General features: G+C 50.2%; 8 protein-coding genes across 8 annotated transcripts; 4 read left to right on the plus strand and 4 right to left on the minus strand.

Annotated features, from left to right (window-relative positions):
• Nucleotides 1-3690: 3690 nt before the first annotated feature.
• Nucleotides 3691-5184, plus strand: IAR55_001532 (uncharacterized protein; the record flags this gene model as incomplete). The annotated part of the gene is made up of 3 exons (XM_066944659.1): nucleotides 3691-3959; nucleotides 4222-4516; nucleotides 4648-5184. 3 exons carry the CDS (start codon nucleotides 3691-3693, stop codon nucleotides 5182-5184), a joined length of 1101 nt encoding a protein of 366 aa, XP_066804582.1.
• Nucleotides 5185-5456: 272 nt separating this feature from the next.
• IAR55_001533 (uncharacterized protein) lies at nucleotides 5457-6258 on the minus strand (the record flags this gene model as incomplete). Its single annotated transcript, XM_066944660.1, has 4 exons — nucleotides 5457-5541; nucleotides 5752-5826; nucleotides 5980-6017; nucleotides 6124-6258. 4 exons carry the CDS (start codon nucleotides 6256-6258, stop codon nucleotides 5457-5459), a joined length of 333 nt encoding a protein of 110 aa, XP_066804583.1.
• A 422-nt stretch (nucleotides 6259-6680) lies between these two features.
• Nucleotides 6681-7318, plus strand: IAR55_001534 (uncharacterized protein; the record flags this gene model as incomplete). Its single annotated transcript, XM_066944661.1, has 2 exons — nucleotides 6681-6911; nucleotides 7073-7318. 2 exons carry the CDS (start codon nucleotides 6681-6683, stop codon nucleotides 7316-7318), a joined length of 477 nt encoding a protein of 158 aa, XP_066804584.1.
• Nucleotides 7319-7883: 565 nt separating this feature from the next.
• Nucleotides 7884-10585, minus strand: IAR55_001535 (uncharacterized protein; the record flags this gene model as incomplete). Its single annotated transcript, XM_066944662.1, has 8 exons — nucleotides 7884-7921; nucleotides 7979-8160; nucleotides 8227-8292; nucleotides 8350-8666; nucleotides 8725-9045; nucleotides 9106-9345; nucleotides 9455-10202; nucleotides 10269-10585. 8 exons carry the CDS (start codon nucleotides 10583-10585, stop codon nucleotides 7884-7886), a joined length of 2229 nt encoding a protein of 742 aa, XP_066804585.1.
• A 245-nt stretch (nucleotides 10586-10830) lies between these two features.
• IAR55_001536 (uncharacterized protein) lies at nucleotides 10831-12327 on the plus strand (the record flags this gene model as incomplete). The annotated part of the gene is made up of 4 exons (XM_066944663.1): nucleotides 10831-11375; nucleotides 11475-11571; nucleotides 11670-12004; nucleotides 12216-12327. The coding sequence occupies 4 exons, from the start codon at nucleotides 10831-10833 to the stop codon at nucleotides 12325-12327; spliced, it is 1089 nt and encodes a 362-aa protein (XP_066804586.1).
• Nucleotides 12328-12612: 285 nt separating this feature from the next.
• On the minus strand, nucleotides 12613-17396 carry IAR55_001537 (uncharacterized protein; the record flags this gene model as incomplete). The annotated part of the gene is made up of 15 exons (XM_066944664.1): nucleotides 12613-12891; nucleotides 13000-13134; nucleotides 13210-13276; nucleotides 13453-13700; nucleotides 13862-14064; nucleotides 14155-14383; nucleotides 14494-14638; nucleotides 14703-14893; nucleotides 14956-15149; nucleotides 15208-16053; nucleotides 16115-16439; nucleotides 16503-16720; nucleotides 16776-16878; nucleotides 16937-17247; nucleotides 17315-17396. 15 exons carry the CDS (start codon nucleotides 17394-17396, stop codon nucleotides 12613-12615), a joined length of 3576 nt encoding a protein of 1191 aa, XP_066804587.1.
• Nucleotides 17397-18441: 1045 nt separating this feature from the next.
• Nucleotides 18442-20714, plus strand: IAR55_001538 (uncharacterized protein; the record flags this gene model as incomplete). Its single annotated transcript, XM_066944665.1, has 4 exons — nucleotides 18442-18692; nucleotides 18765-19970; nucleotides 20038-20173; nucleotides 20238-20714. The coding sequence occupies 4 exons, from the start codon at nucleotides 18442-18444 to the stop codon at nucleotides 20712-20714; spliced, it is 2070 nt and encodes a 689-aa protein (XP_066804588.1).
• A 656-nt stretch (nucleotides 20715-21370) lies between these two features.
• Nucleotides 21371-23228, minus strand: IAR55_001539 (uncharacterized protein; the record flags this gene model as incomplete). Its single annotated transcript, XM_066944666.1, has 3 exons — nucleotides 21371-22050; nucleotides 22121-22530; nucleotides 22591-23228. 3 exons carry the CDS (start codon nucleotides 23226-23228, stop codon nucleotides 21371-21373), a joined length of 1728 nt encoding a protein of 575 aa, XP_066804589.1.
• Nucleotides 23229-23357: the final 129 nt, after the last annotated feature.

Consider the following 23357-nt stretch of genomic DNA (forward strand, 5'->3'; position numbering starts at 1 on the left):
ATTTGGGCCCCTCTGGATGGCCTTCCAGTTGCTCAAGTGATACAGGAAGGCTCACCTTTCATGGCCTAGACTAGCTGTGATCTCGCTCACCAGTTTCCCGACTCTTACATTTGTCCAAGACAACAGGATTTTTATCACTCATCCACTGACAGAATATAGCTTCTTTCGTGTGATAACCAGTATTGACAACAACCTAAACACTCAACAGCTGTCAGACAGTTGTAATCACTGTTGTCATGATGACCGGATACTCCCAATCATGTTGCTGTACCCATTTTAAACACAACTTTGGGACCTGTAGAGGTGAAGCTGTCACAGGCATGAAATGTGATCTTTGTGTACGTGCAGGAACTTTGATCAAAAAAGAAAAGGATACATATTCATGATACTGATGCAGTCAATTACAGCGCAAGCGGCAACATGTGGACGCCGAGGAGTGGACAAATAGTGACCTTGCTTATCTGCACCTGCAGCAATCACAAGGTGCAACTTGGTACAGACAGCCACCAGTGGCAGGCAGTTCACAATGTGTATGCTCGGTGTCACATTATTTCTCGCAATGTCAAGCTTGGGTTAAAACAAAAGAACAAAACATGTGTGTGAACTGTGTGAGTGGATGCCTGCACAATCACCCAAATTTCCAATGTGTTTGCATGACTGCATGCTCCTGAAGTGCAGCAGGCAGGCATACCTTCCATTGAGGTTGCTTTGAGTTCTGCTGAATTTCGGCTTTGATCCATGGTCTTCTACCATGAAAGTCTCTGCGGAGACACAGGGGAGCAGACAAGGCATCTGGAGCAGTAAGATTATATCAAAGATTACAAACTCAGGATGGGGCCGTGAGCGTGTGCCTTTGCAAACATTGGCAGCACAACTTTGGCAAGTGTATGATTGAAGCCACTTCAGGTGGGAAATGTGGTCCATGTGTAAGTCAGTGATAGACATTCATGACTTGGTGCCTGCATCTGACAGACACTGCCTTGGTGCAAGCAACACAAAAGACACATGGAGGCTGAGCAATTATCAAACAGTGATATTGCTTTTTATAAGCAGCAAAAGGCCAAGGGAGCAGCTCAGTACAGACAACTAAGACCAACAATGTCTCAGTGCTCATGCACAGCAAATCACATTCTTGGGCAATGCCAAGCAAGCGCAAAGGGAGGCCTGTGTGGGCGATGTGTTAGTGGGGTTTCTGTAGCTGGTCCTTTCTCTTGGGATGACCATCTGTCTGCCTTTATCTCTTCCGTGGCAGATTCTCACTCCTCTCAAACATCACAGTAGTGCTCTTGTCAAAGACTACAGAACAGGGTACTGACACTGATGTTGCAGATTAGATCAGAACATGCCATGACTGACCACCTGAATCACTCATTTGAACTGTATGCAAGGCTCCATGAACAAGGTTTAGTCCCTGAAGATGCAAGAGCAAGACCCAGGTATTCACATTGTGATGTGTATGCTACAAGCTACCACCCAGATTCAAGCAGGGGCAGATTGGATCTGACTGACTTTTTCGTCAGTCACAATGACCAAGAGTCAGAACACAACATTGAACAAGACCAAGAACCCAGTGATGATGAAAGTCTGAAAAACTTCTTCATGGACTTTGTCCCTCCAGTCAGCAAGGTTCAAGGCAGATCAGAAGACAACACCAACGAGGATTGTGAGCAGCAGATCATCAGTTCTTCTGACAATCTGGATGAGACACAATGTGCAAGCAAAGAAGGAGGCAACATGGCTTCACATGCAGACCCTCATGTCAGGTCTGACAGCTCAATGCCAAAATTTGTTCAACCCACTGAACTATTGACATTTGTCATGCCTGATAGCAGTATGGATCGCAAAGTTCTAGCTATGTCAGAAATTCACACGGGGTGTTCTTTCAAGTCTCTGGCAGTGGACCTCTCAATTGATGAGACCGGAAGCAGTGTGAGGTCGGAACCCAGCAAGGATACAACAAGAACAGTTCACATAGAAGAGCCAGCCAAAGGTCATGATGGCGGCACAAGCAATGATCTTTCAGATTATGGGCAGTCTGGAGATGGCGGTACACTGGATTGGATGGACTTTGCAATTACAGTTGACAAGGGTAGTCATATGTGTCACGATGGTCAATGTGGCTTCAGTAATTGAGCCCTATCACACAACGAGACAGTATGATATGAGGAAACGACGATAACGAGGATAACGAGAATAACGAGGATAATGAGGATAGCGAGTACAGCGAGGAACTTGACACGGATATCTAGAAGGGCTTGTAGCAGCTCTAGATAGACTGAGGTACCACAGTGATATCGTTGAACGATGAGCAAGGTACTAGGTATGACTTTCAATCGAGAAATCACTAGAGAAAGACTAGAACAACGAGAACTAAGACCATGTATATATATATCTCCACTGATCCATCCGCCAGGATGCGTAGAACATCGATCAACTTCCTCCTGTTTCTATCGTTCACCTGCAGCGCCCTTTAGCTCGGTCTTTGGCGAGTATATTGAGTTGTGCTCGAAGATATCGAAGAAGTCAAAGATATCAAGAGGGTTTACGTAGTAATGGCTTATTCGTGGTCGTGGCGGAATGGCCGTCAGGACATCCTTTTTCTTTCTACTATGTTCATGTATATATCCCTTTCTTTGCACAAGTTCGCCAAACCTTGCATGTGTAGCGACATTTTCGCCGGATGCAGAAAGAAACCTCGAGTGGCTGAACAATTTGTGTATTTACCGTATGTGGTGAATAAGGTTGATAAGTTTGCCGACGTTCGGTTCTTTCTCCGATGAATGCTGTTTTGTTCAATTGTTTGTCAAACTCCTGGGAACTTTGTTGGGAGTTGGCCTTACTGGTATACGATCGTGACAATATCCCTTTCTTTGTCCAAGTTTGCCAAACCTTGCATGCGTAACGTCATATTTGCTGGATGTGGAAAGGAACCTTGAGTGGCTGAACAATTTGTGTATTTATCGTATGTGGTGAATAGGGTTGATAAGTTTGCCGACGTTTCGGTTCGAAGATGTTGTTGGGTACAAAATACCAAGCAAGCAACATCTGACACCCTGTTGATTGCAATGAGACTGTCCTGGAGCAGTATTGTGACTGTGAATGAGCATCAAACACACACTTTGGGTGATATGGTAGAAGAGGTTTGCTTTTACAGATCCGGCCAATAGGTTTGTTCAGAACCCTCTAAATGCTCAAATAAGGATAATGCGACTTTAAAGGCGTAAGATACCAAGCATTTGCAATTTAGTTTGAGTCTAGGCTCCAGATATTGAAGGAGATAAAGGGTGATTTCCAAGCTAGGGTCTGATTTTTTGCTATTGAGCAGAAGGTTGGGAAAGATTGTGGTTGCAGAATGGGAATGAGATGATCTTACGCATTGTCAGAAACGCGATCATTTGGTATGGATCTGTTTTCCGTCTGTTCGCACCATTTTCAACATGCCTTCAGATGTGACTTGTGTGTGATATGGTGACCATGAATAGGCTGATGAAGTTGAACTGGTCTTGAGGTGTGATCATCGCGCGCGCCTCCACCAGCCCTAGTCTCAGACGTTTACTCCTGTCATCCGCGACTAAGCCAACAACCGAAATCTCTTGATCACCCCTCGTCCCGTCTTCATCACTCCACCTCTCATTCTCCTTCGTCTATCTTGTTCTCGCCTTACTATATCCTTTCATCTCGTTCCAAAGCATGCCCCCGAAATATCTCAACCCTCATAACAACAATCACAACAAACACGCCCATCCAAAACGACCTTATCGATCAGAACCTGCCCGATCTTTTATCCCTTCTTCTGCCTTCATCCAGGCCTACGAGGCTCAACTAGTCTATGGTCAACCTGCTCTTGCTGAAGAGGTCATTTCGAGGGATGGGAGGAGGGGAGTGGGATTGATCAAGTATGCTGGGGAGGTTGAGGAAGATGTCGGTGGGATTGGCCGAGGCGAAATTTGGGCGGATAGGTAGGTTGATCTGTCTTGAGGTCTCGAAATACATGCAGTGCATTCTTGCAAGATCGGAAGGGCGAGGTGGCAACGAGAGAAGTATTCAGAGTATCCAGTATGGATCTACAATATCGGACATGCGCATTTGTACTATCATGCGCCTCATGTGCAGGATCGAACGTTTGACAAGAAGAGCCTACTCAACGGACGAGATTGTACTCATCGCCTCTTCTGTCCTCTTTCCAAACGACTGTTGCTGATATTTCCTCCCTTGGAACAGACACGATGTCCTCCATCTCGTCCCTTCGTTGCCCTCCTCCTCATCGTCTCGACTCTCTGCAAAAGCCCCTTCACCCACGCCGTCATCATCGTCATCTTGGTTCGACTTGCCGTCCGATCTTGAAGAGACGTTCGACATCTCTGATGCTGAGGAATTGGAGAAGTATGAGGCCCAGAAGAAGAAGAAGTGGATAGAAGCTTTGCGAGAGGCCAGATTGAAGGAGAGGGAACGAGAAGATGGGGAGGTTACTGGGACGAGTGTGAGGCGTGAAGGGGATTGGGATCCAAATGAAGAGGTGAGGAGTTTTCTTCCTCGTCACTTTGTACTTCTCTCGTTTTGTTACGAAACTTGTCCTGTACCTCTTGCATTATAGCATTTGTTCGTCTCCCAAAGCAAGTTCTGACACACTGCGCCTGCACTGCACAGCCGACTCCACAGATACTTCAACTGATAACCCACACCGCCCACGCCATCCTCTCTTCGCCCAATCCGTCGGTCCTCGAACTTCGCATCCTCACGAATCACGCCACCGACGAGCGTTTCTCTTTCCTCAGAGGACGATACAAGTCGGCGTGGGAACGGGCCAAAGCTGATTTCAGGAAGAACATGGAAGAGAAGAGAATTGCTAAAGAACGTGAGAAAGGGTTAGGCGTGTTGGGCGGATATGGGAGTGATAGCGATGAAGAAGAGGGGACACCCGGATCTCCTGAAGGAGATACGCCGCCGCCTCCGCCTGCTGACGAGGATCAGCTCCCCCCACCGCCGCCGCCGCCGCCAGACCTACCTTCCGCCGGTCGAGAAGAGGGAGATACACTGTCACCGCGGTTTGTAACGCAAGCGATAGAAAATAAGATGATCAATGGTGATGGCAAAACGATAGATGTCGACGAGGAAGACAAAAAGCGCCTCAGAAGACTCCGAGCAGAGGAATGGAAAAGGAAACGAGCGGCTGCGAAGGAGTGATGAGTCGAGGAGCGAAATTGATATTGATACCATGCACTTCTATACACCTTGCACTGTCCTTGGATTTTGCCTTGAATCCTGGCTCGCCACCTGGAGGGATATCAAAACTGTCTTGAAATCAGCTCACTGGCGTCCCTCGGCCCAGTCAGTGATAGTAGAGCGACTTGACCAAACCACCGCAGTCTAAGAAAAGATGCATCAACCTAGCACGATGGCCCCCGTTCCGTTACTGTCGCCATCGCTGCTTGCTCCAATCTCCCCTGGAAGTCCAGCTAAGCAGACTTGGGCTTGTACTCATACTCCTCACCCCTGGCATCGAGACGAGCCTTCGCCTCCTTCAAAGCCCAGCTTTGGATACTGTGTGATGAGACCGCGAGGTGGAGCAGCGATTGGATGGTTGACGAGAAGCGTAAAGTGGGTGCAATCGAGCAGAATTGAATCGAGGTTGAGTGTTGCCAAGATACGTATGTCGAAGTACAGCAATGAGGAACAAGGGCAGAAAAGGAACAAGAAGAGATAGGTCAGTAGGTATCCAGTCTAACACGAAACATAGGAACTTCTACGCACCTTGTGTCAGGCTTGTAAGTGAGAATGACAGCTGCGAGGGCCATACCGCCAAACATGCCAACATAGTAAATGTTTCTGTAAAGCAGGTGTGTCAGCCACTGTGAGCCTGAGACCGCCTGACATGCGCCCGCATGATCTGTCTTCATGGATAATTGGCGCATGTCGATAGAGCGAAAGAAGAAGTAGGACACTTTGACAAGCATGATGCTATGGGAAAACGCTACTCACTCCCATGATTCCTTCTCCCTCTTACCGCCTTTCGTTGGCTATGACCAGATCAACGTTTTCAGCGAACCATTCCTGCGTAATCTATATCACACCCATCCACGAGGATATCGCAGTCCGGAAGGCTGAGAACGCACGCACACTTACTCGTTCTGCGAAAAGATATCCGGAAGGGGGGTTATAGGAAGGTCCATGAGAGGCGTACCGTCTCGCGACGGTGGTCTGAGATTGGCTTTGTCGAGCGAGTGAACGAGGAAGTGATGATACTGTTGGTCGGATCATGATGCCGCGTATCGATGGTGATGTGACGGAGTAGAAGTAGCGGAAGAGTGGTGATATTTGTTTTGTCAAAGACGACGATGATAAGATGAGGATAGAGGTCAGAAGGAGGATTAATGAGATTGGGTCGGAAGGGAAATGAGAATTTAGGCGCGACACAACACCGTGGCTATGTTGCACGCCTAAATACGCTCATTGTTGTTGCCACTCGAGCTGTTTACGAGACTTGGTCTTTCCATCCCTCCTTGCGTTGCAGTTCCCAAAAGTGGACTTGAAATCTACAAATCATTCTGACAGTCCGGTCTGCCCACATCAGGAGACAGGGACGTCGACGACAATCACGCGGATAACGACGTTTCTTGCCTGTCCTTGGCGGCCTTGAGTGACTCAGACAAGTATATGTGAAAAATCAGACATCGCCCACAATGGTATCTCTCGAAACAGCCGGTACTCCAACCACCATGTCCTCTGCCACCACTGCCACCGGTGCAGGAGCGAATGCCAGCCTTGGTCCCGATCATACCACCGACAGAGCTGGTGCAGCGACGACCACAGGTGGATATGTGTACAGTTATGCGACGAGCAAGATCGTGAGGACGGCCGTGGCGGCTGGTGTGATCGTTTTGATCTTGACGGCGTTGGTCCTGTTCTTCAAGGTGAGTGGGGGTCTCGATATCCGATGACATAGAGCGCATAATTCCTCTACTTGCAATCATAGTCCAACTCCGTCCTTCTCATCCGTTCTTCTTATGATTTCGTTACTTCTCAGCTCATCTCTGCATACGATCACCCATACTGACGTCCCCTCCTCTCACAGATCTCCTCATGGATCCGAACCAACCAAAGACTCCGACGTCAACGTCTCCTCGCCCTCTCCCTCCAATCCGAACAACACGCCAACGCATACGAGATTGCCGCATGGTCCGACGAACCCAACACGGCACCCGTGCGCGGGGTGCCTGAGAAGAAGTCGAGGAAGGAGAAGAGGGAGGAGATGAGGGCGTTGAAGAGGGGTGGAGCGAATGCTTGGGCTGTTCAAGAGTGGGAGGGTGTTGCGTCGTAAACTGATTTCTAACGGATGCGAGACGAGACGAGGCGAGACTTCATCCGGCACGAAAAGTCGACGTCGGCGTCGAAGTCGTCGAGAACACACATTAGATCAAAGGGCGCGCTCAGGGCTCAACGAAAATTGACGTCGACGTCGACGTTGAAGTCTTCGAGATCACACGATAGATCAGCGGCGTCTTCATGGTTCGGGGAATCTTGGGAACGTAGGAATGTCGGGACCATCCACTACCGGAGTCAGGTCGGATCAGTGGGAACATTGACAATCCGTTCGCACGATTTTGCGCAGAGTGGCAGATAGACCGGCCGTGGCCTGTTGTTTCACTTTATCTGGTGACTGTTACGCAGACATTAACTCCGGTAGTCCGACAGTAGCTGGCCCCTTTGCACCGCAGAATCACAGTTTGGATAGCCGAAACCCCCAATGAAGTATCCCTCAATCATGTGAATATACAGAAATGCATTTCCACCTCTGTGAACTCGTATACCAGCTTCCTGAGGTTATCCACGTCGACCCTATTTTTCGCTCTGTACGGCGACTGCCGTGTCCGTCCTCACGCTGCTTACTTCCTGTAGAATGTTCTTCCGAAGTTGAAGTACACTAGATACTCATGTCAGCCCTGCTCGATCTCGTAATGAACCCAATCATTTCACTCACGCTGCAAGACACCTCTATCAAACGTGCTCCTGAATCCCTTTCGATGCGAGTATTCCCATGGCCTTCTGACGATCCTGAAAGCAATATCCTCGTACGGCGGTCCCGCAGTGAAAACCAACATTGTGGTGTCAGGATCGTCAGGAATGGGTTTGAGATAGTATGTCGGAGCCTTCGATTTGTCACTGCGAGAATTTGTCTCAGCTCTTGAAACTCGTTCGAATTCAGAAACCGGCGCTCGAACCACTTACATCAAATCTGGATAGAAAATGTTGAACTTGTAACCTTGCACAACCTTTGGCGGTGGGTTATCAGAGCTACATTGACCATATCAGCATCCGACGCAATCTGAAGTGGGTAGGGTTATTACTCACTCATAATGCGTTTGGTTGTATTTACTCCACTCATAACCGGTATGAACCCTGTTGAAGAACCTGGGCTTCCTAGGACGATACCTATCACTCCAGTCGTACGTTCCAGGAACTTCGAGCCCAGCATCAAGATCGCCGAACTCTTCTTCAGATTCATCAGATCCATATTCTTGTGCTTCTCTTTCTGCCTCTTCTCGATAGATTCGTTCCGCCTCCAGGTCGGCAGCGGAGGGACGGGAAACGGACTGAGCAGTCGTGGCGGAAGCGCGGGCATATTTGGGAATGAAGGTCGATGAGGTGATGGAGTGACGGGCGGCGAACTGTAGATAGCCCGTCAGCTTTGTTTCCTTGCGTTACCAAATGTATCCGGAAACTGACGAGCGCCCTGAGCTCATCTTCTTCATCAACGATCGGCAATCTTCTCTCCTCCAGGACCATAGTCCGAGGATCTGCTGGAGCAGGACTCATCTCCTTGTCATAGATCTCCACGTAATCGTCCTCGTCCTCTTCCTCCTCGATGTCCTCCAGCTCAACGTCTCCAGCATCTGCACGCATATCTCCTCCGAATGTGTTGTCCGCGGAGTTGACGATAACTCCACCAAGTTCAGCCTGTACTTTTGCGGCGTCTTCTCGTTGACGTCGTTTGAATTGTTCCAGTCTGTTTTTCAACACGATCTCATGGATCGAATTCAGTTTAGCCTAGGGGGAAATGTCAGCTTGCATGCAGCATGCCACACACAGGGAGAAAGAGGGACTTACGATAGCCTTTTCCACGTGAATCTTCCTCAGCACAAGATCCCAGAACTCCCCATCAACGGGTTGACCACTTCTCAGCATCGCGTTGGTCTTGTTTTCCAGCTCGATGAGTCGTTGAAGACTCAGGCCTGAGACCACTCTGCTGGCTGATACGTCGACTTCGCGATCAAAGAGACGGCCGCCTTCGGCGTGATCCGGGTTTCGAAGGAGCTCCAGATGATAGTCGCATACTACTTGCATTGCCTAGAAGTGTGTCAGCAGGTGCGGCAAAACGACCATAGTGAGAGTTTTGCGTGTGACAATGTGAAATGCGAGACTTTAGAACGACTGAGAGTTGGAGGATGACACTTACCTCCCAGAACTCGATGTTGATAGGTGACTTTTCCAGGCTTAAATACATTTTGATGTCCTGCTCCAGCTCAATGCAGTCTTCCAAGTTGAGATTGTCGAAGATCTTCCATGGTTCGTCAATTTCGAATTCGAATCCTGCATCCGCCCAACCCCAGCCTTCTTCCTCTTCTTCCCTTTCCACTTCACCCTTCCTCGGGTTGTTGTTTGCCAGTGCTCCAACAGCAGCGGTCTGTTTTCCCAAACTGTGCACATCCGCGAAACGGAGGTTGATAGCCAAGAAATCGATCGCTTTCGCTCTCTGTTCTCGAAGTCGGATGCCTGCTCTTCGTCTCGATTGCTCCAATTGGAAATCATCTTCCTTAGCGATCCACTCAGCCATCTGAGCATCTTCTGCCAATCTCTTCATCCTCTGTTCTTCGTCGTCCCTCAATTGCATCTCCACCTCTCTCTCCGCTCTCTTCTTGTTCAGTCGTTCCAGCTCCTCCTTGGCCTCTTGACGTCTTCGAGCATCCTTTATAGCGATCTCTTCAGCTGACATCCCAGCTTTCTTCTCCTTGTCCCGTTTCTTGTGCCATGAGAACTGCTCGCCGAGATTGGCGTCGTGGAAAGGATTGTCGGTAGCGGAGTACATGGATAGTTCGGCCAAGGCTCGGGATTGTTCTAGTTCGGCTTCACGTCTGGCGGCAGCTTTGGCGGCGTGTTTAGCTTCTTTCCGTTTCGACTTGCCGGAAGGTGAAGGACTTCGTGAACTACAACAACAGGATCAGCATCCCCATATGCATGTCAAAACGGAACTGAGAAACTTCGCCACTCACTCTTTCCTCTTCTTCTCCTTCTTATGACTTCTATCTCTACTCCTGCTCCGACTCCTCTCACGTTTCCTCTCTCTCCTGTCATCATCATGTCTGTCTCTGTCCCTCTTCCTATCTCTATCCTTATCGTCCCTCTTTGACCTCTCCCTATCTCTGTCGTGATCTCTATCTCGATCATCCCTCCTCGAGCTTGATGCTTTCCCATCTCTCTCGTACTCTCTGTGCCTCTCCCTCTCACGACGGTCCTTGTCTCCGTCCCTGTCTCTACCTCCATCACGCTCTCGCTCTCGACGGTAGTCCGGCGAGGGTGATCGCGGCATCAGAGTGTATTGTATGATTGATGATGTTGATGATAGAGAAGGAACAGAAGAGAAAGAGAGAGATAGAGAGGATAAAGATGATGTCGAGTTGGAGTTGAAACGCTGCATGGTGGCGCGGAGAATTGTTCGGTCAAACTCGGTCAGTGACCACAAAAGTTGGGATGGCATCGAGGAATACCATCAATCTCGTCTCGTTGCGTCTGTTTCGACCATCACTTGATAACAACACCTTCCATCGCATCAACATGTCAGCCGTAGCTTCTATACGATGTACCTGTCGACAAAGCATCATCTCTGCGACCTCCAATGCGACTCGCAGCCGAGTATCCGCTTCTGTACTTCGATCTCATCGGCGTTCTTTCGCCTCGACTTCTGCTCCTAGCAGTGTTCGAACAAAAGCTCGACTCTCTCGACCCGTCCTCGCGTTCTTGGGTCTCTCTTTGACGCTTCCCACCACATACTTCTTCTTTCCCCTCTCGTCCTCATCATCACTCTCCCCACAGATATACACCAATCATCCGGTATCTACCACCCAGTCCCTCACATCCCAACACAAGCTCATCGCCGTTCCTATCCCGTCTTCCTCTTCCTCGACACAGTACTTCGAAAGACCGTTCAGGACCGATGGGAGTCTTGCGGACGTGGAGAAGGGCGAGGTGGTCGTTCAACATATGATGATCAAGAGTCCGGATATACAGATCGAGCGACCTTATACACCTGTCAATGATGGTGTGCGAGATGGCGAAGTGAGAATGGTCGTGAAGCGAGTGAGAGGTGGTGAAGTGGGGAGGTGAGTGAGCTTCGCGATCTGTCAAGACGCTACTATCGATTGGAGGTCTTTCTGATCGAGGTTCATCTCGCTGATGATGCATATCGCCATCGTCCGCAGGGTCGTACATAATCTTCAACCAGGTGATGAAGTAGGAATAAGAGGACCTATACCGACTTTCTCGATTACTCCGAACGATTATGACAGGATCATCATGGTAGGTTGATCATCCCCAGACCAACTTCCCAAGCTAGCCTGCCTTCACAAACCCCCTCTACTGGTTCGTGCAAATGCCGACATAGACTATACCCGCAGATCTCAACAGGAACAGCAATCGCCCCGTTCCTCCAACTCTTATCCAAGCTCCCTTCACCAACCACTCCCGCTGCTACTTCTTCGTCCTCGCCATCATCTCCCACAACCACACCCCAACTACATCTGATCCACGCGTCACCTCTCCCAAACCGGATAGATTGGACGAACTCCAATCTCGATCCCTCGTTCATCCCTGCTTTGAAACAGAAATTCGTGGATAGATTGCAGATCAGTAGGATTGAGCCTGGTCCAGTATCGAAAGACGTCGTGAGCAATGCTCTAAGTGGGTTAGGGAAGGAAGAGAAGGTAATGGTCTTGGTTTGTTTACCACCGTGGTGAGTTTCTTTCATCCATTGCTCCAGCCTGATCTTAGTCTTGTCTTAGAATTTCCCGTTCACCGTTCGTTCTGCCACTGTGGTCTCTTTCTATCTCTCTTTCCTGTACTTGGCTACTTGTTTCACCGCCTTTCCCTCTGATCCAAATCCGACGTGCTTGCGTTGAGAGCACACGCCGCATGAGACACTGACCCTGCCCCCCTCTCTCCAGGCTCATGCGACCGCTTTGTGGCGGGATGACCCCGAACCTTGGCCAAGGTCCTATTACCGGTGTACTAGCAGAACTGGGTCTCACCAATGCTCAGGTGTGGAAGTTGGAGTGAAGGGAGGAGGCGGCAAACTTGTGTCCTAGTCGTGTACGTTCACGATGGACCTGCCAGACGAGAATATATACCCAGCATCTACATTTTGGTTCAGATACCATCCATTTTCCCACATATAGCATGTGATATCAGCATTGCAAGCACTACAACAGGGTATCACAAATGCAGGATATAGGTATGATCCTTCCTCTCTACATGATCACAACTTCCACTTAACATTGCTCTCGCTCGTTACATCCAGGTCGATTACTTGCACAAGGTTGACGCAAACTCCGACTGACTCGCTCAAAGCACATTGCGCCTCTCATCCTCACCCAGCCCTAGGGACCCCACTTCCTTGCTCGACCCTCCATCCAGATCTTCACCATCCACCTTCACCTTCTCCCCTCTCCCTTCCCCATCCCCTTGTTCAGAGGTAAGCCCCAACATCCCACCTTTCTCATCATAGCTCTGCCATTCTTTCTCGGGTATACTGCCTTCGTCCGGCGATGGTAGGCTTTGGGCCGGAGCGAATTTGATGATTGGTGGAATCTGGGCAATCTTGTCCAAATGCTGCTCGGAGACCTGGAAGATAAGTCTAGCGTTAGCTCCCATTCGCGATTTCTAGTTCGTGTTCCCGGTTGATGAGAAATGGTCGCGGCTTTGGTGACGCTCGTTCGGAGCCACACTCACCTCAAGGTTCTGACCTGCAGCAATGGCCTTGAGTACACTCCAACTTGCTCTATCGTGAAGACCTCTCCTGAGAGATCTCTTCATAAAGGTGGACACAACGTCCACCGACCATTCATCTGGCATCTGGTCAAGTACCTATGTTCGTCACGTCAGACGTCAATCAGACTCGTGCAACCCAGCCATAATCTTCCTGTGTGAGACCTTGCTCACCTCCAAGACGTCCAGATGGACCGATTGTGCGTTAAGCAACCACGCGGCTTGTCTTGAGTATTCTTTGCTATGAGTGCGAAGGCACTTAGTACGTTTCCACGGATCTTCTGCCCTTCCTGATGCTCTAGATCTCTCCCAGATGTTCGTAGAGGACGCACTCTCGCATCTGCCGGCCGAGATGCGTCCAGTAGTGCAGGGTCGATCCTCACACCCCTTGACACCCTTGAACAAGCGCACACTCACCCATCACGCATGTAAACCCCCAAGAGTTCCTTGACCAAACCCCTCATCGTCTCTTCGTCCACGTCCTTCCTTCTTCTCCCTACTTCTCCCAGGGTAGTCCATCCTTGCAGACCGGTGACTCGTTCGCCTACGATCCTGGCGACACGTGGGGGAATGATCTCTCCTCCCTGAGTGCAGTATGCCTGAGCAGAGAGGGAATCTCCTATCTCCCGAGCGAGCAGATGTAACGCTTGGCGATGTTTGCCGAGCTACGAACGAACCATAAGCTAATGATCTCGATTTGACATGTGAGCTGAGCAAGACACAAGTGGGATAAAAGTGCCATTTCACTGAATGCAAGGGACTCCTTCTTCACAAAAAGAGAGAGAGGGGTGGGAAATTTCGACAGGCATAGTACACTTGCACTCACTCGTCCGTACACAACAGCCAGCTCGGGCTTGAGTAGAGGCATCCCTTCCAATCGTTTCGCAGCCGCCTCAAGGTCATAGAAGGGTGAGCCTTGAAGAAACAAGAGCAATTTCAGTCGCACTCGCTTGATTGGAGTGTCAGGTGCGACGTAGGCTAAGAAGACAATGAAAGGTCGAGGCTCGGATTCGAGTTTGTATTCGGTCTCTGCATGTAAGAGTGATGATTTAGCTACCTCCTCAGTACTAGCGTAATCTTTCTTTCGCCCATCTAAGCCAACGGTGAAGAATCACTTACCAAGCTCTTCCAGATGATATTTGACCCCGTCGTCCTCCGCTAATGACCCCGCTTCGTTCAACAGACAATCTAGGAGCTCTCTGTGCAGCTCCTTTTTCGGGCTGCGTTTCAACACCACAACATGCTCGAGATACCGGTTGGCAGCCTCCTCATTGACCTGTCTGATCGATGAGATGAGGTCCGCGTCGTCAAGCTTGATCCCGGTTTTCGGGTTCTGGGTCATCAGAATCTGTCAAACCAGATGAGAATTCAGCAGACTGTTCACACGGAAGCAGGAAGCGTTCCGTAGATAGGCTGTCTGCACGCAGGGGTAGAAATCGACACATGGACAGCACCTACCTCAAGACCCTTCGAAGGCGACTTCCCGATCAGCCAGAGGATGTACTTCGTGAACGTTTCAGGATCTTTCACGCTGTCTAATTGTTGAGCCAGCTCATACACCGGGTCCTCGCAAAGAGGATCGGGAACGGGGCTTTCCGCGATCCTATTGCCATCACATTATGTGTCAGGGTCTTAGATCCAGATGTATGATCGCCAGTCGGACTCACTCTCTCAAAAGCTCTAATACTCGATCCATTCTGCCTTGTTGCCTCATCACCGTTGCAAGGACATATGGCCTTTGAGTCAAAAATGGTTCCAGCTCCGTCAAGATACAGTCGTTCGGTTGTGCCAGCAAAGCAAGTAACTCGTTCGTCGTGCCCTTGTCAGCCAGGAGTTTGGCGAGTGTCGTGTCCACAACCTGCGCGTGGTTGATAAAAAGACGTTATTCAGGCGAGTTCCTAATCATCGCAGGCGACGTACGATGTCAATCTTTCTCGAATCTATTCCCCTGGCACCGCCTCCTTTCCTCCGCGATGTTCTTGTTTTCCTCAAGCATTCTGTCAACATGTTCCTGGCTTCATCTTCTAATGCTGCACGCAAGACTGTCGTTTCAGGTGCCGTCGCTGAATTGGGTTGAACATGAGGACTATAGTTCCTCTTGATACTGGTCAATACTGCCGCCAGCGCGGAATGTCAGCTACTCGCCGCCCGCAGTTGCAGCGATGAGCTTACCGATCTCTTCGACGTCTGGCATGGTTGTCAAGATCTCCTTCAAACCCTCATAGACATCTACTTCTTCAGCTGAGCCTATCACCTTCCCTCTATGGTTCCGGTAACACCGCACCAACAATCTCGGATCCGCTTTTCCTCGGATGAAGTAATCCCCTGCTTTGTCGAACATAGCCTCATGGAAGAGATGAGAAGCAAGATAGAGGTGCATGAGACGAAGTGTCGCTTGATGTGTCGCTTTATCCACGTCTACTTCGCCTCGTCGTCCGCGACGACGCTCGTCGTCGACAAGTGCTATCGCTTCTTCCATATGTCTTTCAGCGCAGAGCGCTTCAAGACGAAGGATGTTTTGAGTGGGCAGCAGTGATTGAATCCCATCTGGACCGATGACTAAAGTTTCAGCAATTGCAGTAGAAAACGGTCCAGGGAGTGGCGCGCCGAGAGACGATCCACGTTGCGGGGTAACAATGGGTTTACGATGAGGCGAAGAGGGCGGGGTCAAGCCTGAACCTGATGGAGGCTCTTCACCGACTGGTGACGTAACCGGTGATGAAGACTCTTGGTTCTCGTCGACTCCTTCTGAAGCTCCCGGATCCGAAGCAAGGATTTTTGTCCCGATGGTTTCAGATGGTGCAAGCTTGCCTCCAAGCAGAGTGATCGATGTCATTGCCATCCTCTCATCCCGCAGGAGATCTCGGACTGATACGCCATAAGGTGAATAGCTCAGAGCGATAGCAGGAAAAGAAGTTTCGAGAGCTATTGTTTGAGCGGGTTTATCGAGATCGGCTAACGAGTGGATGACAACAGTATTGTTCCGTAACAAAGCGATTATATAGCCAGATTCGACAGCTAAGAGCGAGTCAGCTAGTTGTCACATGAAATGATGAGGAACTGAGCTGGGTGAACCTACCGATCGAGAGGGGATGCGCGTCCCACTCCATCGTCCCTCTTACTGGATCTCCTTGCCCATTCAAGAATACTCCCATGGTTGTCGAGCCAGTGAAGCTAGTCACAAGGAACTCGCTCTCTCCAGGAATGACAACAACGTTTGGATTTGGGACGAATTCTGCGACCGAAGGATCTATCTGTGTAACAGGTAGGACCTCGGTGAGAGAGGCGTCCGACAGATCAATGATGCTGTAAAGGGTGTTGTCTGTTTCGGGGGAATGAATAGCTGCACAGAGATACGTTTGGAAGAGAGCCAGATGTGTTGGCGCTGAAGGTAAGGGGAGTTCCTGCAGCAATCATCACGGCTGACGTCAATACAGGCGGTCGCTGGTCCATAGCAGTGTACTGACCTTCACGGAATTCATCCTGTTTCCTAGCCTATACACGCCCAGCCCTTTCCTCCTGACTATCACGACCGTCATCTCGGCTGTCTTATCCTCTGTTCCCGGACCGCTCCACTCAAGCTCGTCGTCATCCAAAGCCATTGAAACGACCCCTCGCAAAGGTGGTACGAGTGACGATGATATTGGTTCAAGATTCGGCAGGGCGAGAGCGTGAAGTGTACCGTCTGTGAGGCCAAGTTAGATTGTGCACAGATGCAGCGATGATACCGAGATACTTACCTGAGATGATGAGGATTTTGGCAATCTTTGGCAGGATGTACATCTTGCTCACTGGTCTCCTCGGGAAGAGGGTGTGTTGATTCCGCAGTATCCAGCCGTTATTCTACGCTTGTCAGCGAATGCATCCGAGCTTTGGATCAAGATCCTCTATCGTCACTCACTTGGCCCGCACTTGCTTGACCATCACATACCCACCATTCGATGACCCCATCTGAACCTCCCACATACATGTTTGGGCCGTATCCTTCCACACATCTCACTTCCTTCCCCTGTATCACTTCGGCTCCTCCACTCCGGTCTGGTGATAAGGATGTGTTGACCCTCGCTGAATGTTGTGAAGAAGGAGAAGCCGCTGCGGAAGCTACTGCTGCGGCTCTTCTCCCCGCGGCCGCTGCTATCGAGCTTGCAGATGAGAAGAGTGACGGTGAGGCTTGTACTAGCTGCGCATTGTTCAGAGGTGGAGAGGATGGGCCTGGGGTGCAACGATATGGAAACAGGATGAGCTTCTGATGGTAGGATGAGGTTGGGCCGGATCTCACCTGAGAAGTCAAGCAGGTCTTTGGTATGATACAGATCTGATAAGACTGGTTGTATCTGAAAGTGAGGTAGCTCGCTGATCATCTCGTGAGTGTCATGGGAACGTAAATTGTAGTGAGATTGAAACATCTGCTGTTATTGTGTGCATCATCATCATCATCATCATCATCACCAACGTCCACTCCAAGATACCAACCTCCACTCCCATCAAGCGGTTGATTATGATCTGTCTGATCCCGCTCCTAGTAAAATCACACATCATATCATTCAGATCTGATTCCGTATCCGAGATTGGGAGCGGACACACGTGGCTGTGAGGGTAAAGTAGAATTCCCATCACGCATGGGCCCACAGCCTATGGAGGAGATGGTGAGCCTGACAACCCTGAGATATTCCCGATCGGGCATGATTCAGGGGGTTGTAGTAACTTTAGCATGATTTATTTCTGAAAAGTCAAAATCCCATCATCTTCCTTCCCCTCTGTCCCTTTTCCCCCCTTTCCTCACAACCGGGATTCGTAACAGTCAAGCAGTAAACGAGCTAGTAGTTGGCACATTTCATGGTGGTACGGTACCATCATCATTCATTCCAACTACATACACATTCACTTCCTGTCCTTGTTCTCCACACACACGCACACACACCTTCTCATGGAGTAGAGACGACCCACACACACGCACATACATACCTCAACGTCTGTCGCTCACAAAGCGGACAGAACCGTCGACTAGGAAAAGAAAACCATATCAGCATCGCCACCACCTCGGTTGTTGTTGCTTGCTAAGACTGCTCCACAGCAACATACATACCACTGCGATTCTCAACGCTCTTGTACACCATTTTGATCTGCAATCCCCTTCTTGACGAAGCTGGGAGGTCATTCTCGATACAACAAGACTCGGGGCGATCACTCCCCTCGGCTCCAGGACGTAGAACGGTCATCACACTCAACGCTGGACTCTTCTGACGGGCTGTACCTGTTGAACAAGAGCTCGGATCCGGCTTTGAAAAAGACCAGAGCCCTTGAGTCAGCAGTCTTTGTCTTGTATCAACTACCAGCATCTTCATTGTATTCTATACTGGTTTCCACCCGATCATCACCACATCTGTAATCACTGTACCTCACGTCATGCCCTCTCCGCCACCACAACCTGTCCCAACGCGGACGACAAGATCATCCAATCCCCATCCCAGCACCGGTAATCTTGGGGCACCCTCATCGCTCAGAATGGGCGCATCACCCATGTCGTACGGCGCTATGACCGGAATCAGCTTCACCAACGGTGGTGGATTCTCGTTCGAGAACAAGCCTAGAAGTGTCAAGTGGGGCAACGGCAATGGAATGGGCAGTTATGGCGCCAAGTTTTATGGTGACGCAGGGTGAGTTGGTTGCGATCATGTTATGATGCCAGCATCAATCCTGCCATAGCTCATGTTATCGGATTGACTTAGCGGTGACTCCCCCATAATCCCATACTCAACGTCCATAAACATGGAACCATCATCATTCGCCGCATCCGCATCAGCGTTCGGCCTGCCATCCGGATCCATGTCATCTTCCTATCAACGTCGCTCCTATGCCGCTGTCGCTTCCAGCTCTGGTTTCAACGGCCTTTCTTCGTCATTCGCATCAATGTCCTTCCAACCTATGTCTCTAGGAACATCATTCCAGCCAGGAACCTCCTATTCCAAATCTCAAATCCGCCAAATGATGCGATCCGATGCGGAACTGACGAAAGAGTATGAATGTTGTGGGCAAACTCACAAGGGCCTTCACGCATTGTTAGAGCATGTCGAGGACTGCCATCCTTTTGCCGACCCGAACATGCCTCCCGAAGAGGGATTCTCACCAGTCACCAATGCCATGGAATTAGATCTCGAAGAGATTGAGGAGGAAAAACCATCTACTGCTTCCAACTCATCCCAATCCAGTATATCGCCAAACCTGACCCATCCCATGCCTGTGCCAAGTTATCCTTTGCCGACTCCAGGTAGCAGCAAGGTAACCACACCGACTGGAGAAGCTAGCGTCGGAAAAAGTCCATTGAAGCTTTCTGACGTGCTGAAATCGCCACCAGACGCTGACACTACTATACGCGCGAGCAACCTCACTCTTACTCGAACCGGCTCTACTGGGTCATCGCCACCAGATGGCTCTTTGGCGACGCCTACCACGTCTACACAGCCTTCTCCTGTGTTCGCTCAACCTAAAATCAATCCCGCTCGACCAAGCTTCCTTGGATCTACTGGCACGGGCATGCGACCTGCTGCTCAACAAAAACGTTTCGACAGAGCATTCAACGAAGTCGTGGCGGGCAGAAAAGATGAATTGGGACAGTTGAAGGGGGACAGCAAGTCTGCTGTACCAACAGCTGTTGCTCCTGGTGTTCTTTTCGCCTCCGCTGTGTCTAGTTTGGGCATTCCAACGGTCCCGCCAACCGCTGCCGGACAACAGAAATCTGGATCGGGCACAACCACTCCGCAAGAAGTCCTCGAAGGTGAACTCCCAGCTCCCAATGCGACTAAGTCGACAATGCTTGAGTCGCCACTTCCACAGCCAAGTCTCTTTTCGTCACACAAACCTTGGAGATGTCCTAACCCTGGATGCAACAAAGCTTACAAGCAGAGCAACGGGTTGAAATACCATCAACAGAAAGGGTGAGCTCGCGGAAATGCCTGCTGCTTTGACGCGTAATCATGAGCTAACCAAACTCGGGCAAAACAGTCAATGCGATTTTGCCATCCATGACGCTGTAGATCTCGGATTGACTCTCGAGGAAGCTGAGGAACGAAATCGCCCCTTCGTGTGCGCTGTTGGCGCAGGATGCAACAAGAGGTATAGGCAAATGAACGGACTCAAGGTGAGCAGCGATGAAGCTCCCGTACTTTCCCCATTCAGGTGACTGACAGGTTATATTCATTCAGTATCACTACCTGAACTCTGGGGAACACGGACAATACGGTCTCAGAATGCTGCAGAATGGCACTCACCCACACCCACCTTCGCTCCCGCCACCGGTCGTGAAGCCTACAAGACCGGTGGGTCTATCTTCCACAACGTCTTCGGCGACGTCTACCCCAACAAGACCTGCCCCCGCTGCTGGCGCTCCGTACGCTATTCCGTCGCACGCGAACGCACACGCGAATGGCACCACAATGCCTGGCCGCACTGTCGGCGGACACGGATCTGGTACCACTAACGGTGTAGGTGGACATGGTATGCCTCGGATGGGAACATGGCCATCAGCTGCCCGAGGTATCCCATCAAAGTCGAATCCACCTCCCAAGGCTGTCCAGCCGCCACAACCTCAACCCCAACCGGTCACAAAAGGCAGAGACGCAGTCCTTTTCGCTGCGGTTGGTGAAGACCCGATGGATGTCATGGGCAGGATGGACCAATGATGCGTTGAACCACCTTTCAATGGGATGGGGGAAAAAGAAAGGAAAGAAGTCATTGAATCTGAAGAAAGCATATTTTGGGTTTTTTTCTGTTTTGTGTCTGTGTCATCCATCCATCTATCTGGGTCCTGTTGTCCTTTGCGTTCTTGTTCTGTGTCGCTTCCATCTCATATCGCACTTGTCTGTCTGTGTTTCGTCCTCTCTCGTCTTACACTATCTTACTCTCTTCGTATGAATTCAACCACCCATTCACCCTCACTTCACCATGATCTTATCTGTTCGATCCATCCTCTCATATCAGTGAAACTCTTCTCGTCGATATCTTGCCTTTCCCATCTCCTACACTCATCTCTTGCATCATGACAATTTTGCATTGCAAGTAGATCAATCATACATGTGCAGCTTCGTTCGTCTTTCCCTTCGTCCCGACACGATGAGGACAATCATATAATGTTATGCATGTTTTTGACCTTGAGTATCTGGCATCGAAGGCGGGAAGATCACCGGTGTGCTTGTCAATCTGAGCCGGGTACGTCTCCGTAACGATTCCGGAATGTTCGTTCAAATCTATACTATGCTATATCAAATTATACTGTGCCATGCCAAGCCATGCGATGCTATGCTATGCGATGCCAACGCAAGACGTTCCTCCTATATATCTATGCGAATCGCAATCCGAGCGGAAAAGGCCTTACTTCCGAATACGGGACCAGTCTATCCGAATCGAATAGGTCCGTGTGGTATCTTGCCCATCTTCGAAGAGGTGTAGCTTGAGGAGGATGAGATCGTGGGAGGAGGTACCATGGTGAGGACGGGGAGGGTAGAGGTCCGTATGTGCGTGAGGTGGGCGAGGGACGGGGAGGAGGAAGATGATATTCTTCAGGAGGAGGAGGAGGGAGATCATCATCAGGTGGAGGAGGCGGAGGGGGCACATCGTTAGACGGCGGAGGAGGCGGAGGAGGGGGGTCCTCTATTGACGGAGGAGGTGGAGGTGGAGTCATCTCATTCGGAGACGGTGGCCCTGTTTCTTCAGGTCGTGGGGGAGATGAGGCCGTCGGTGTAACTGACGAAGATTCAGAGATGATACTCATACTCATACTCATACTTCGCGTACGACTCCGGCGAATCGTCGCATTTGCCTCCTCGTCGTTCGACGCGTCGGAGGAAAGAATATCGTCGTCTGTCGTGAGGTCGTCGTCCTCGTGTGAAGTGGATGTAGGGGTCCCAATTCCGCCTCCGTAGATATTCAGTAAGTCGTCCGTATCATTCTCGGCATTCTCAAAAGGGCTGTCATATTCTTGCAACAAGTCGATACGTCTCCGCACTTCCTCGATGGGATCTATCGCGAGTTCATCAGCATGAAGTACGTCTTATAAAGTATTGACAGCGAAGATGAACAGGTCACTCACCTTTGCCCGCTATCCAGCCAGGCGGATAACCCCATCTCGCAATCCCTTTCACCCAATCCCACTGCTCTCTCCTCCTCATGACCTGATTGACCAGCAAGTCTGCGTCATCCAACTCTCCACCATCCTCTTCAACGAGTCCAACTTCACAGACGGCATCTTTCAGGTCTTCGGAGATCCGTCCAGGGCGGAATCTGTCCAATAATTTCAGTCTGCGTTGTTTCTCTTCGGACGTCACCCGCATCAAGAGGTACGTCTCCAATGTCGGGATGGCGCTTTCTGGCATTGCGTAGCCTTTCTGATAGAGGAAGGTTTCGCGACTGATTTGGATTTGAGCATGATTGCGAGGCTCAGGACAGTTTGCGACTGAATGGCCGTACTTGAGACAATTCCAACATTGTTGATTGGAAATGCTAATCATGATGAATATCAGCTTCATCTTGTCATTATTGTCAAAGTCGTTAGAAGCGCACTGATCATTTCTCCTTTTATCCATGCCTGCATCGGATTGGATCGGCTCATCATAAATCACTTCGCTCGTATCGCCCTCAACAACAGAAGTTCGTGGAACGAGATCCACATCCCAGCCCATCTCTACTACTCCATGTCGTGGACTTTTCGACGAGAAGTCAATGACTTCCACATCGGATCCCACTTTGACCTCGCTGAATCCGTCAAATGCTCGTTCCAGGATAGCAATGTAGATGTGCGAGTCTGTGTGAGGAGTGTGTTCGCCTATCGGAGACGGGAGGAAGAAGAATGTCTTGCCGAGAGGTCGACGCCACGGTGGTCGACTTTGGTTTCGACTCTGATGTATCGCCGATCTGGCGCTGATCTCAGGTCCACCATTCTCCTCACCCGAGTCTTCGTCCTCTTCCACGATCTCTCTTGTCTCGTCGACTTCCTCCAGCCCATTTCCTGTCGTTTTCCGTTCGATCTTTGTCACTTTTGACCTGGTAGACGCCGATCTGAATCTCAAAAGAGACTTGTACGGCTCGAACCTCCTCCCTCTCATTCCTTCACCCCTATCGCCTCTTCTTGGTGCTGCTATTGCTGCTTCTCCATCCCGCTCATCTCCTCGCCCTGCTCTTGGAGCCGGCTCGCTCGCCATTCGTCCAGTACTTTCTGGAGAGCTGTTCGATCGATCCGATGTTTCTGAACTCGTTCTTCGTCAAGGTGCAACACGGGCTACAAGCGCGGTCCACTCGATCAGCGATCGTGTCCCACATGAGCAGACATA

This window comes from Kwoniella newhampshirensis, chromosome 3 (genome assembly GCF_039105145.1).
Source record: "Kwoniella newhampshirensis strain CBS 13917 chromosome 3, whole genome shotgun sequence".
In the NCBI taxonomy this organism is placed as follows: domain Eukaryota; kingdom Fungi; phylum Basidiomycota; class Tremellomycetes; order Tremellales; family Cryptococcaceae; genus Kwoniella; species Kwoniella newhampshirensis.